The sequence below is a fragment of the Papilio machaon genome, chromosome 7 (assembly GCF_912999745.1).
Source record: "Papilio machaon chromosome 7, ilPapMach1.1, whole genome shotgun sequence".
Lineage (NCBI taxonomy): Eukaryota > Metazoa > Arthropoda > Insecta > Lepidoptera > Papilionidae > Papilio > Papilio machaon.
This window is the reverse complement of record NC_059992.1, coordinates 1,223,396-1,236,922: the sequence shown is the minus strand read 5'-3', so window position 1 is coordinate 1,236,922 and position 13,527 is coordinate 1,223,396. Positions and strand designations below refer to the sequence as shown.

Below are 13,527 nucleotides of genomic sequence, written 5' to 3'. Positions count from 1 at the left end.
CAAATTACTAAAATTCCATACCATATAACATTTAAAAGGTAAAAAATGAAAAACGTATTTGTTTTGATATTTTATTTCTCTTAAAATTATAACATCAAATAGACTTCTTCGAGAAGTAATCTGTTATTTTTTTACTAATTTTCTTTTTTACATCCATAGACAAATCCATAGAGGATCGTTTGCTGTCAGATTGTGAGTTGTGTGACAGCGGCATTGTATGCGGTCGAGAAAAATTTAAACTTCCATTGCCTTCATCTAATTTCTCCATTTCTTGGAACAATCGTGACGTCATATCATTCGAATCACTGGCAGCCATTTTGTTATCAGACTCCATTTTGTTATCGGTCTCCATTTTGTCATCACGTGATGTTTGATTACGTTCTTCGAAGTTTTTTTTAGCATCGACTTGTTGTTCTGAGAGTGAACATTTCTCTTGCGTATTCGTGTGAAATACAAAAGGGGAATTGAAGCATTCAGTTATTACTGAATCGCTCATATGTATGTCATCTCGAATCTCACTCTAAAACCAGACAAAAGTGTTATTTTTATGGGACATATAGTTGTTTTTTTTTAAATACAGTCGAACCTGGATAAGCGAGAGTCCAAGGGATCGCGTTATTTTCGCGTATCCAGATTTCAACGGTATAAAAAAGTTTTATTCTAAAACTTAAAAAGGTTGCCTGAAATCAAATATACCGCTTGCTCTTTTGACACGTTTTAAAAAAGTCTAATTGTTATTCGTGAACTTACTTCAGTGGAGTCAGTGGTAGTGGGCGTGGTAGTGGGTGTGGTAGTGGGTGTGGTAGTGGGCGTGGTAGTGGGCGTGGTAGTGGGCGTGGTGCTGGTAGTGGACGTGGTGGTGGACGTGGGCGTGTCTGAGTCGCCAGTGATATGCTGCAGTATGTAACGATGAAGACGGGATGGAGGCAGTTCCTCCTCGCAGAAGTCAACCAGCATTTGATACAGTTGCCCTGCACATGACACAAAATTAATTGTCAAATTTTTTATTTCGTAGCTTAACAAATAAAGAATATTTCTTTGGTCACTTTTTTAAAGACATGTTATAAATGTATATTCCTATTCTACCAATAGTGGTTCTACTAAAATTAATATTGTAATTAAGGGAGTCGCCAGCAGATGATCAGAAGGCTAGTAGTAGATTTTTTTCTTTTAATTGAATGGTAAAACTGATAAGGGATTTGTAAGCATTTTAGTACTTTATATATACCAATTTTACATATTTTGGATTCACTAGGTGGGGGGGGGGGGGGGGTCATTTGCTCTTGCTTGAGAATACAAAGAGAGGCAGTTGCCCCTCTTTTATTGAACATTGAACAACTGCTCTTGGTGTAGCCCTTGCTGTCAGTTGGTATTTAGAATTATTATCTAGATTCTAGACAATATAAATAAATCCACTTACCAACAGTAACATTATAATTGACAAGCTGAGTATAAATGGCGTGTATGTCGTCAGCGAGCTTGTTGTCCCTGAATGTGTAGTACGCGATGGGGCGCTGCGCCTGCGCACACGCCATCAGCTGCAGCAGAGACTTGAGATGTGCGGAGCCCCCGAACGCGCCGCAGCCCCAGTTACCTGTCGCCACGCCAGGGTACTTCATGTCCGATGTATCATCTGACGTGTAGAATGAAAAACCTACCCAAGCCTACAAAATATAACAATTATTGTGATTATAATGTACCGTTGTATGCGGCATTGGATCAGATGTAATAAGCAAGTAACATTACATATTTTACAACATGCTTATAGTAATTATAGAACGGTTCTTGTTATCACTAGGTAATAAATTCGACACGCAGTTTAACCGCGTAATGTTTTTTTTGTGTGACTGAGTAGTCACTGTTTTCCTTGAAGAGGCATTTACAGTCAGTTTCACCGGGCTTGAGGTGGCCGGGCGCAGATGGCGCTTAGCCAAAACCTCGTTTAAGAGTAACTAGGCTCGAGAGCTCCCTCAGGAGTCTCGGCTCGGGCTGTTACTTTATTATTATTACCGAATTGTTTATTATAAGTCCTACTATTAAAGGGGACAAAACTAAAAGTTCTAAGTAGGTGGCGCTATCGTCAAGTACCGGCTGTCTTATGTCATCTTTATATTTTTTTATAAGGAATTTGAGCGATTACAAAAATATGTATTCAATTTTTCTTATAAATAATTTATGAACTGTCTTAAAAAAACTTACTTTGTATGTAAAATAAACTATTTTTTGTATATCATACTAATATTATAAACGCGAAAGTATAGATGGATGTTTGATGAAATTTGGCAAAAATGTAGACCAAAATCTGGAAGAACGCAGACTAGGTGAAGTCTCGGGGGACAGCTAGTCTATACATTTAGTGCTGAAATCTACAGTGACCAAAAGTTTTTCCTACCCATTAAAATCGAAATGTTCCTAACATTAAATCTGAATCTGAATTACCTTGTTGAGTTCTCGTGTGATGGCTTCATGTCGGAACTCCTGGCGGCTGCTGTGGTAGAGGAGGGCATCAATGGCGAGCAGTGCTTGTCTGCGACGACCACTACAGTCCCGCGGCGCGCGCTCCGCCCACGGCCCCGCCCACTCGAACGTATGTCCATACCCCCCATACCTACTGTATCTCTCCCCACCTTACACCACACAAAAACAACTAGCATCACTTTCTCTTACCAAAATCACCAATTTGGTAGGGTTTTAGTTCATTATCTTGTAACCTTCTAATGTTATCCTGTCCTTTTTTTTTAGAGTAAAACAAAGTTCTGTGAGATTTTCATGAATGCAGATTTAATACAGTCATATTTCTTACCAATGATCATAACGGCCTCGTTGGGGCGCAGTACTTCCGTAAAGAGCATGGAGACCATCAGCTCCGGACAGATCACGAAGCGGATTTCCTCTTGCACACAGCCGTGGCCCAGCACACCTCCACCCAAATACCTGGACAAAATATATGATAAATGGATAATATAATTAAATAATATTAAATCAAACAGTCTTTTTCCTACCTCAATGATAATTGATAATTCAGATATCTATATATATAAAAGAAAGTCTTGTTAGTTACACTATTTATAACTCAAGAACGACTGAATCGATTTGACTGAAAATTGGTGGGCAGGTAGCTTAGAACCAGGAAACGGATATAGGATTATTTTTAACCCCGTTTTCTATTTATTATTCCGCGCGGACGGAGTCGCAGGTAAAAGCTAGTCTATATATATAAAAGAAAATCATGTTAGTTACACTATTTATAACTCAAGAACGGTCGAACTGATTTAGTTGAAAATTGATGGGGAGGTAGCTTAGAACTAGAAGACGGACATAGGAACTTTTTTTTATCTTGTGTGCTTTTTTTTATTCCGCGCAGACGGAGTCGCGGGTAAAAGCTAGTTAAAAATGAAAATTTCATTTTATATTGGGGCAAACTCCTGTGCTCTTCCCAGAAGGGTAGGCAGACTTACATTCGGCAAGGTCCCGACACAAATCTCTCATAAAAAACCACATACTTATTAGCAAAATCCACTTGTATAAGTCCATCTGCGTCTTCTATCGTATCAATGGGGTTGAGATGCAGCGGCAAGGCGAGGGTCTTTGTGGAGTCTCTCCAGCGAGGCAGCGCACGAGGTGGCACCGAGCGTCTGGAGTATGTCACCACACCACACGGCACTGCACTGCAACACACCGCCAGGTGTCTGCGTTATACCACCCACAATATACACCCTGTTTCCACTGAGCAAGTTGCATTTCTACTCTCAGCTAGTGGAAAGAATATCAGGGGGATTAAGGCATCTATAGCTTCTTAAGTTGTGCACATATTCAAGTGCTCCGGTAATCTCTTAGAATCTTTTTTGAACATAGAAAACTTAACTAATACACTTTTTTCTTAACTTGTTTAGTTTAATTATAACTACAGTGTAAACTCTTTATAACGAAACTCAAGGGACTAAGCATTTTTGTCGTTATAGAGAGTTATCGTTATATGGAGTGAACAAAAAAACAACCAAATTAACAAGATAACATAACATAAACAATAATACCGATAATAAATATTTACTGTCTACAAATATGAACACATTTCTTCGTAATAGAGAATGGCGTATCGCTATAAAGAGTGTTTCAATATGTGGGTTTTAACGCAAACCAACAAAGTTGGGCTCACTTCAACGTTACAGGGAGTTTATTGTTATAAAGGGTAACGTTATAAAGAGTTTACACTGTATACTATTAATCAAATACATTCAAAAGAGACTTTTTTTGGTTGTTTTTAAGGAATTTAAAAGTAATTTGATAAATATGACGTAGTTTCACCTTCTGTGTAAACTCTTCTAAAGTAATGACAGATACATTTGAGTTTTTCTATTACATCATCTGATCCCGATGTTTCATATAGCCTGAAATAATATTAAATAAATTATTTAGCTTAATAATAAATAATATATTATAATTACAGATCACATTAAAGTAAAAACTTACGTGTTGAAATTGATGAAGGGATATGTAGAATATTCCGAGTCCGGCTTCATACTGTTTCTCCGAGGGAATGTACAAAAGAATGCATTTGCCAGCAAACTGGAAATCTGTTGTTGAGATAGTGATATAGACATGTTTTTGTGTTGTCTGAGAATAAAAAGAAAATTGTTTAAACTTTCATGATACATAATAATTAATTAATTAAGAACGGCTTAATTCAGATGTGATCGTCCGGTGACGGCACCGACTAGTTTCGGGCCTATCGGGGGCACCGGACGATCACACCTGAATTAAGCCATTCTTAATTAATTTATATAAATAAAAGTTGAAAATATAAAAAAAGTGCATGCAATAATTATCTTCTTACAGTGAAGGAAAACACTGTGATACGAATTCAATTATATGTGTGAAGTCAACCCGCACATGGCCAGCGTGGTTGACTATGGCCTAGTCACCCCTAACTTAGGTTAGGCTCCGAGCCCCTCGGTGGGGACGTATAATGAGCTGATGATGAAATTGCAATAATTACAGCTTTCCAATAGGAAAGTGTACAAAATATTTATAATAGACTATTTGTTTTCTACAGTTCTACTTATTGAGGTATTAGTCAATTAACTCAACTTACTTTAATAATGGTATAGGTGCTTGTATCAATTTAGGCAAATCCAGAACTAATTTGACTATTTCAGGCAATGTCACATCAAAAAAAGATTGTGATTCCTCTTCTTCCAAGCACTGAAAATATGAACATTAAATATTAAAATTGTATAACATGTAAAAATACTGATGTTATTTACTGTGAAGTAAATAATTAATTTCAGTAGGCGCAGCGCCTTAAATGGAAATGGGCGGGACACATGATGTGCACCGATGATGCCAGGTGAATGAAGCGAGTGATGATATAGACAAGGAAGAGGCAAGAGAAAAAGAAGAAGACCCAAAGCCCAATAGACAGACGATATAGTAAAATAGCGGTAAAAGCTTGGATGAGAACAGCTGTAAACAGAGACAAGTGGAGAATCATGGAGGAGGCCTATACCCAGCAGGGGACATGACAGTCTTTTATCATGCTAACTATCTTATATCATGCTAAATAAAGGCTTATTATTATAAATAATAAAAATACCTCATTGAATAACTTATGTAGAGCTCTAAATTTCCATCTGTTTTTAAACTTTGTATTATATGCTAATATGGCATTTGCTAGTTCATGACTGTTTTTGATTGGTTTCTTTAATGTATCCACTATGATTGCCCAACGTTTTCTTAATCGAGTTTCACCTTTGTCCTGTGGTACAAAAAATATAACAAAATTACATATGAGCTCTAGGGCAAGGTTACTTCAATTTGCTGAGCTCTAAACCAACAAGCAAACAAATCTTTCCTCTTTAAATATTAGCATAGATAGAACTAGTGTACATAAAGAAATTATTTATACAGGCGAACAGTGAGGAAAACTGTTGTATCATCAAATAGATTAAAAGAAAAATTAATAGAAAGTTTTTAGTAACTTACATCGGTAACAGGGTATAAGCTGTGCTTAGAGCATGGTAACCTAACATGATGCTGGTCCCATTTGTCTTGGCCAACTTGTGGCTTCGGGGGTCTATCACCAGCCAGTACGCCATTACCCGGTATATGATACAGAACTGCATGGTTATGTCCAGGCTGCACAGGCGGGAATCCTGGATTATCCCAGGGAGATTCCGATCCGTACAGCATGGATAAAGGAGCTCCTTTCCAATAATTTCCTGATGACATCTTTAAACTTCTAGTAATAGGTTGAAAGAACTTCTTTAAATCTATAATGTGTAAAGGAAGTCTTTTTGTTTATAAACATGACTTTTCAAGAATTTTGCAACAAAAAATCAAATGTAATACTTACTATTCTTAATGATATGATTATAAAAAAGAACCAGAAACATTAATAGCATTAATTTTACTTTTAATTAAAGCAAAATAATGTGAAATGTAAAAAATTTTTTTTAATCAGTACCGTTTTAGTTGAAATTCAGTTTTATAACCTGTCATTATTTGAAATGTCAAAGATAAAGAACATCATAGAATAGTCGAATACGATTGGTTTGATGAATCTAGTAGTCTGATTAAATAGAGGGAGTCCGAGGTTCTGAAAATTACTTATTGAATATAATTTTAATAACAGCATTTTTTCTCATTTTTTTGACTTTGGTGCTTGTTGCTCATTCAAAAATAATTTTTCACCTTTACGTATGAATTTTATATTCTTTGAGACATTTTTAACCTAAAATTTATGTCAGTGAAGTAATATAATAACAACAACATTTTTCACAGTTATTCCTAAAGGCTGAGCTTGATCTGGATTCCTTATTAGCCTTATAATTTTAATTTCGAATTAAATTGTAGGCTAAACTATGTTGTTTTAATACAAATATTAAAATGAATTTGGAACTATTGGGTCGGTAATAATACTTTCTATACGTATTTCGTTTGTCATGAATACATTTTATTAATTACGTTATTTTATTTTTAGAATCATTCGGACAAAATTATCCAGAGGTAAATATTCTTAATGTCTTTCACGAAAATTCAGACGATTTGATATTGTTACAAAAACATAACCGGCCAAGTAGGCCGGTGTTTTACGTTGCTATATAATGTAAATAAATAAAAACCTGAAGAAAATTTTCTTCCACATACTAAATTTATAGAGGGAAAAGATATGAGTTGCTAAAACAAGTAAAATTTAGTTAAGATGCAGAGTTTTAGTATAATATATTTATAAAAGTTACGGTTTTATGATAGGAGTTTGATGGTGCTCTGGACTCTATATCATTGGCAGCAACGTGTGCGTTCAACCGACGGGGGACTCTGCTGGCAGTGGGCTGCAATGATGGCAGGATCTTTATCTGGGACTTCCTGACTCGAGGAATTGCTAAATCAATATCTGCACATGTTTATCCTGTTTGCAGTCTAAGCTGGTCAAGGAATTGTAAAAAAGTAAATATTTTGTCTATTGTCATGAGATATATTCAAAAATTACTTATTTTAAAAAACAATTTGAAACTTTATTGTCTTATTGTAATGTTTGCTGCTAGACATTGTTTTTTTTTTTTAATTTGAGATTTAGAAGTTAACTATATGGGTAGCTCAGTGACATATTTTTCATAATTTGATAATTACTGCTATGTACTGGCCAGCAACATTTAAGTTATAATCATATAATTTTTTTTTTTTAGCTATTGTCAGCTTCAACTGACCACAATGTGTGTATATGGGATGTTCTATCAGGTGAATGTGAACAGCGCTACAGGTTTCCAACCCCCATAGTGAGGGTACAGTTTGATCCGAGAAATGACAGGAGATTTCTTGTGTGTCCTATGAGACATGCAGCTTTGTTAGTTGATACGGAAGGTGAACATAAAATATTACCTATTGATGATGATGTAAGTATATAGTTACAGTTTTAGATAATCTTACCATCCTAATTTATTTATTTTATTTATTTATTTGGTTCATCAACAAAAGTACATGTGTTACATCAGTTTTAGACACTATTAAAAAAGATTTCAGACAACATGTAATTTCACTTACAACTTATATAAAGTATTGGGGCATAAACAATAGTGATGCAACGGAAGTGTCTTACCGGAACCAGAAACGGAAACAGATGTCAAAAATAAATTTTAGCAGAAACGGAAACGGAAGCGGATGCGGAAACAGAAGTGTAAATAATATGAAAAAAAAAACATATTTACAAATATTTATTTTTTTGGTAAAAACAGCTTGTATTCGTTTTTAATTTATTAAGGCATTGGATATCGGTGTCCTTTAGCCTTCAATGTATGTATTTTTTACTATGCTGCAATAAGTTAAAATACGTGTTGACAAACGGAGGCTTTTAAATATTAAAACTTAAAAATAAAAATATTATTAAATAATAAAAATTCACCGTAAAAGGTTTTGGCTCCCAGCCTTACCTTACCTTACAGCCCTTACCTATTTTATTTTGTAAACAGTGAATGTGTTAAGATATGATAATAATGATGATGATATATTACATGGTTATCACTTATTCAAAAGTACATTTAATAACTCGAAGTATGAAATAGTCACATTTTGCCAGTTGTCAAATTTTATATGGACAACAACTAGACAGTTAACTCCAGCAAGAGAAACTGATTGTTTCAAATAGCAGCAGAAAATATTACGCGCTTAGATTGACAAAAAAAGTACGTGAACAAACAAATGCGACAAGTGCCGAAAGGCCGCGCACGAACCGCGCTTCTCGCGCCGCGCATTTGGAACTCTCAGCCGTCGTAAAGTTCCGTTTTATCTCCGTTATAAAAGTTGCGGAAACAGAAGCAGAAACGGATGTTGAAAAGTACGCGGAACTTCCGCACTTGCGGAAACGGAAACAGACATCCGTTGCATCACTAATAAACAATCAAATAATAAAACAAAAGACTTATCTATGTTGGTAAAGCAATTTAACAAACAATATTAAAGGTCAGAGTTAATTTAAATTAAATAGTTATTTAAATGAAACCACAATTAAAAATGTGTATAACATAATTTGGCAAAACAAAACAAAATAAAATGTCTGCAACTTTACGAGGATTTGATATGCCGACGATTTTTTATTTATACATTGGTAGACTATCATGGAAAATATTGATGCTATCTTTGGTGCTATCACAACCTCGGAATTAGAGAATGGTGGCCCAAATTTGATTTATATGTTCTGTGAATGAGGACGGATTATTTATTCTTTAAAACACATTAAACCATATATTGCATATTTTTTGAAGTACATAAATTTACAAACCCAAGGCTTCCACTGCTGAAACATCTTTACAAAAATGTTGTCATCTCACTAATTTTGTTTGGAAGAAACTTACTTTCTCGTGCCTGAAAACCAACCATCCAGGTCTAAAAAAAATTCTCTTTTAAAATATCCCTCACACACTTCCTCTCGCTTTGCCAACTCTTTTACTGTCCGTGCTGTTACGCTGTGGAACTCTCTTCCGTCGTCCATACGAGAAAGTACATCGCTGCCATCCTTCAAAACAGGTCTAAAGGAACACTTTATATCACTTTGAGTTTTGCTATTAAACAAAATATGTATATATATATATATATATAAATATATATATATATACAGTCAAAATCTGTTATAACGACATCGAAGGGACTACTCATATTGAGTCGTAAAAACCGATAGTTGTAACAACCGGTGACAGGTATTAATAGGAAAGATATGTAATAACATTCAGCCAGGACCTTTGATTTTGGTCAATTTAACCGGTATGTTGTTCTAAACGATGTCGCTATAAACGGTTTTGACTGTATATACAGTCAAAATCTGTTATAACGACATCGAAGGGACTACTCATATTGAGTCGTAAAAACCGATAGTTGTAACAACCGGTGACAGGTATTAATAGGAAAGATATGTATATGACATTCAGCCAGGACCTTTGATTTTGGTCAATTTAACCGGTATGTTGTTCTAAACGATGTCGCCATAAACGGTTTTGACTGTATATATATATATATATATATATATATATATATATATATATATATATATTAAAGACTAATTACAGCTATTTAAAAATCACTAAATTTCGAAATTTGAAAAATGCTTGGAATTATTTTTTTTTTGCACAATCCTCAAAATTTTTACTTAAACTATTAGTAAGCATTGAATTTTTATATATTACAAATTTCGAAAATGGTTTTTAGTACGTAGTGTAGGTTGCAGCACACATGATATCAAAAAGATAAATGAATTAAGTGTATGATTACAAGTAATCATGGAATATAATTTTGTCACAATTTTTTTATATTAATGTAAAGATAATTGTACTTTGTAATAGAGTTTTGGAAAGCTCGAAGACTCTACTTTAAGAATATAAAATCGTTTTTTATATATGTAATATTTATTAAGTTTATTATTTAAGACGTTATTTATGACGACTTGTACACACATTTACTTATTAAATAAATAAATAAATAAATTACCCATTAAACAACCTCTCTCTATATAATGGTAAGCTGTAAGAGAACTCTTTTAGAGTTAAGCTTTCCAGTACAATACTTCATGTGTATGTACAAAGTTTAAATAAATAAAATAAATAAACTATATATAGTTGAACCTGGGCAAGAAAGAACTGAATAAACAAGAAACCTCAATAAGTTAATTATTATGCGGTCACAACAGATAATCTCTATATGCGGGAAACTCGGGTAAAAGAAACCACTATATGTGAGAAATCTATTGCCGCCACTTGGACTATCGCTTATCCAGGTTCAACTTGTTTGTTAATAAACAGGTTTTTAGTGAGTAGAAACACACTGATATTCCAACAGTTTTAACACTTTGCAAACCATGTAATAAACAAAAAAAAAAAACTCAACAAGTGTTTTTAGTTTAACCTTTTGAAGTTAATAGGACATTTTCAGCATTACTAATTTCTATAATTTTATTTAGTTGTTGAAAATTTAAGAACTATGGTGTCCTTGTAGATGTAGTAATTTCAAGTCCTTCCTAACTTTTATCATTCTCTTTACGATTATATTTTCTTTTAGGGTGATATAAATGTGATAGCATCATTTGACAGAAGAGGTGACTATGTGTACACAGGCAATGCTAAAGGCAAAATATTAATTCTAGACTCTCAGTTATTATCTGTGAAGGCAAGTTTTAAAATAACAGTTGGAACGTCTAGTACGACAGGCATTAAAAGTATTGAATTTGCACGGAGAGGAGAGTAAGTATAATTTGGTACAAACTTGAATGGACATTTATGTATTGCCAGTGTAAAGTATTAAAAAATTATTTACTTTCAGTTGTTTCCTTGTGAATACATCGGATAGGGTGATAAGAGTATATGATACAAATACGGTGATCAAATGTGGTGTGAACGGGGAACCAGAGCCTATACAGAAACTACAGGATCTTGTTAATAAGTTAGTATTTTTTTTTTAATAACTATTAAGTTGAATGGAAAGATTTTAACCCACAACAGCTGTCTGTAGACACCTTTTCTAAAAACAACATTCCTAATAGTACTAGAAATCTCAAAACATTTTAAGAATAAAGTTACGGTTTGTATTGATAAAGATTTTTTTAAGAAATATTCAACTACTGTTTAATATATCTGTAACAAATCAAGAACGACTTGGAAGAAGTGCTGTTTCTCCGGAGACGGGGAGTACATCTGTGCGGGGTCTGCCCGCCAGCACGCGCTCTACATCTGGGAGAAGTCCATCGGAAACCTTGTGAAGATCCTTCACGGCACCAAGGGTGAGCTGCTGCTGGACGTCGTCTGGCATCCCGTCAGGCCCATCATAGCCAGTATTAGTGCCGGTTAGTAACCTGTCACCTGTCATAATACTCATTCATCTGTTTTCATGTAACTTGCTGTAATAATTATTAATTCTTTTTCGAAAGTTCTTGCAACTTAAATTTTTGTCATTATTTAAAGGTGTGTTTTGAAGCAATAAAAATAGGGAAATGGCTTTTTTATTTGTAAAGAAGGAATGTGTAGGAATAAATTACTTCGTTGTTTTTTTTTTTTGGTTTAAAGCAAAGATTATCTGATGTTTGATGTTTGTTTATTTACATTAAAATATGTACAAATGTACCAGCTACTCGGCTGGCGAGTTAATTTTCGTACAGTGGGAATGTTATGTAATCTGAAGGGTTCAATTTCCAGGCGTGGTATCGATCTGGGCGCAGAACCAGGTGGAGAACTGGTCGGCCTTCGCCCCCGACTTCAAGGAACTGGACGAGAACGTGGAGTACGAGGAGCGGGAGAGCGAGTTCGATGTGGAGGATGAGGACAGATCTGTTGACCAGGCGGGGGAGAGCCGCGATGATGAGGAAGTTGAGGTGAGTGATGGCTCTCAGTATATTGGTTATTGGTGACGGTGATCCACAATAGACGTAATTTCTGTAAAATAGATTTTTCAAAGGTAGTTTTTTTTTTGTATCTCATACTTGACTGATAAGTTAATAAGTTTTTGTTTATTCCGCGCGGACGGAGTCGCGGGCGACAGCTAGTTATTTCTATTTTATGAACAAACTATGTTTTATGTGAATATTTTGGTCGTGGGAACTTGCAGGTTGATGTAACGACATGCGAGCCTGTGGCGGCCTTCTGCAGCTCGGATGAGGAAGGCGAGGATGAGAACCTGCTCTCCTTTCTGCCCATCGCACCTGAGATTGAAGATCCGGAGGTCAGTCATGATGATGAGACAGTTGTATGATAGTATTTATGTACGGTCAAAGAATTAAATTTGTGACCCCAACAAAGAATAGACGATACAAGTTATTTGCTACATAAGTTAACATGTTTCTATATTGAATAACTTCAACTGTTGAATTTTGATAAACGAAATTTCAATGAAATTGGTTGGAAATTACTTGTTTGTAATAACACGTAAATTTTGTGTATGCTTCATAGGATGGGTGGGCGGCGACTCAGGAGACGGTGACGCCCACTGAGACACCGGAGAAACTGGAGCCCGCCGCCAAAAGACCCAAGAGCAAGACATACGACATCTCACTCAAGATACCGCCTCCTGGTTAGTGTCTACAAATTATAACAAACTAGTGATAACTAAAATAAATTCCCTGTGAAGTGACACAAGTGTTAATTAAAAAAAAATACTACTACTAACTATCTTATAAATAATTGTAAATGTTTGGATGTATTATGGATGGATGGATGTTTGAATTTTAGAAGGTATCTCCAGAACGGCTGCATTGATCTTGATGAAATTTAATATAGATGTAGAACATAGTTTGGAAGAGCACATGGGTTACTAAGTTTTTTTATTAATTCCGCGCGGAGTCGCGGGCGACAGCTTGTTCAAGAAATAAAATGAAGTGATGCTTTGAACAATTATCGAATTTTCCGTGTATTGTTTCAGAGCAAACGATATCATTTGGCGGTAAGAATAAACAGACAGCTGGCAACAAGAAGGTACCGGGCAGGCCTCGGAAGTAACTATAAGTAAATAAATATTTATATATAAAGTTTGTGCATTTTTTAATCCCTTATAAATAAC

At 35.0% G+C, this 13,527-nt stretch overlaps 2 protein-coding genes across 2 annotated transcripts; one reads left to right on the top strand and one right to left on the bottom strand.

The window, feature by feature from the left end:
* Nucleotides 1-94: 94 nt before the first annotated feature.
* LOC106715949 (poly(ADP-ribose) glycohydrolase) lies at nt 95-6,384 on the bottom strand. Its single transcript, XM_045678574.1, has 12 exons — nt 6,353-6,384; nt 5,983-6,269; nt 5,594-5,755; nt 5,093-5,202; nt 4,471-4,614; nt 4,306-4,388; nt 3,504-3,663; nt 2,804-2,934; nt 2,440-2,627; nt 1,421-1,664; nt 751-971; nt 95-520 (listed from the first exon to the last, which is right to left on the bottom strand). The coding sequence occupies exons 2-12, from the start codon at nt 6,226-6,228 to the stop codon at nt 95-97; spliced, it is 2,115 nt and encodes a 704-aa protein (XP_045534530.1). The 5' UTR covers nt 6,229-6,269; nt 6,353-6,384.
* A 373-nt stretch (nt 6,385-6,757) lies between these two features.
* On the top strand, nt 6,758-13,471 carry LOC106715957 (retinoblastoma-binding protein 5 homolog). Its single transcript, XM_014509367.2, has 11 exons — nt 6,758-6,904; nt 6,980-7,005; nt 7,252-7,446; nt 7,686-7,892; nt 11,041-11,222; nt 11,302-11,421; nt 11,628-11,821; nt 12,171-12,346; nt 12,580-12,693; nt 12,921-13,041; nt 13,390-13,471. The coding sequence occupies exons 1-11, from the start codon at nt 6,886-6,888 to the stop codon at nt 13,464-13,466; spliced, it is 1,431 nt and encodes a 476-aa protein (XP_014364853.1). The 5' UTR covers nt 6,758-6,885; the 3' UTR covers nt 13,467-13,471.
* The last annotated feature ends 56 nt before the right edge of the window (nt 13,472-13,527 follow it).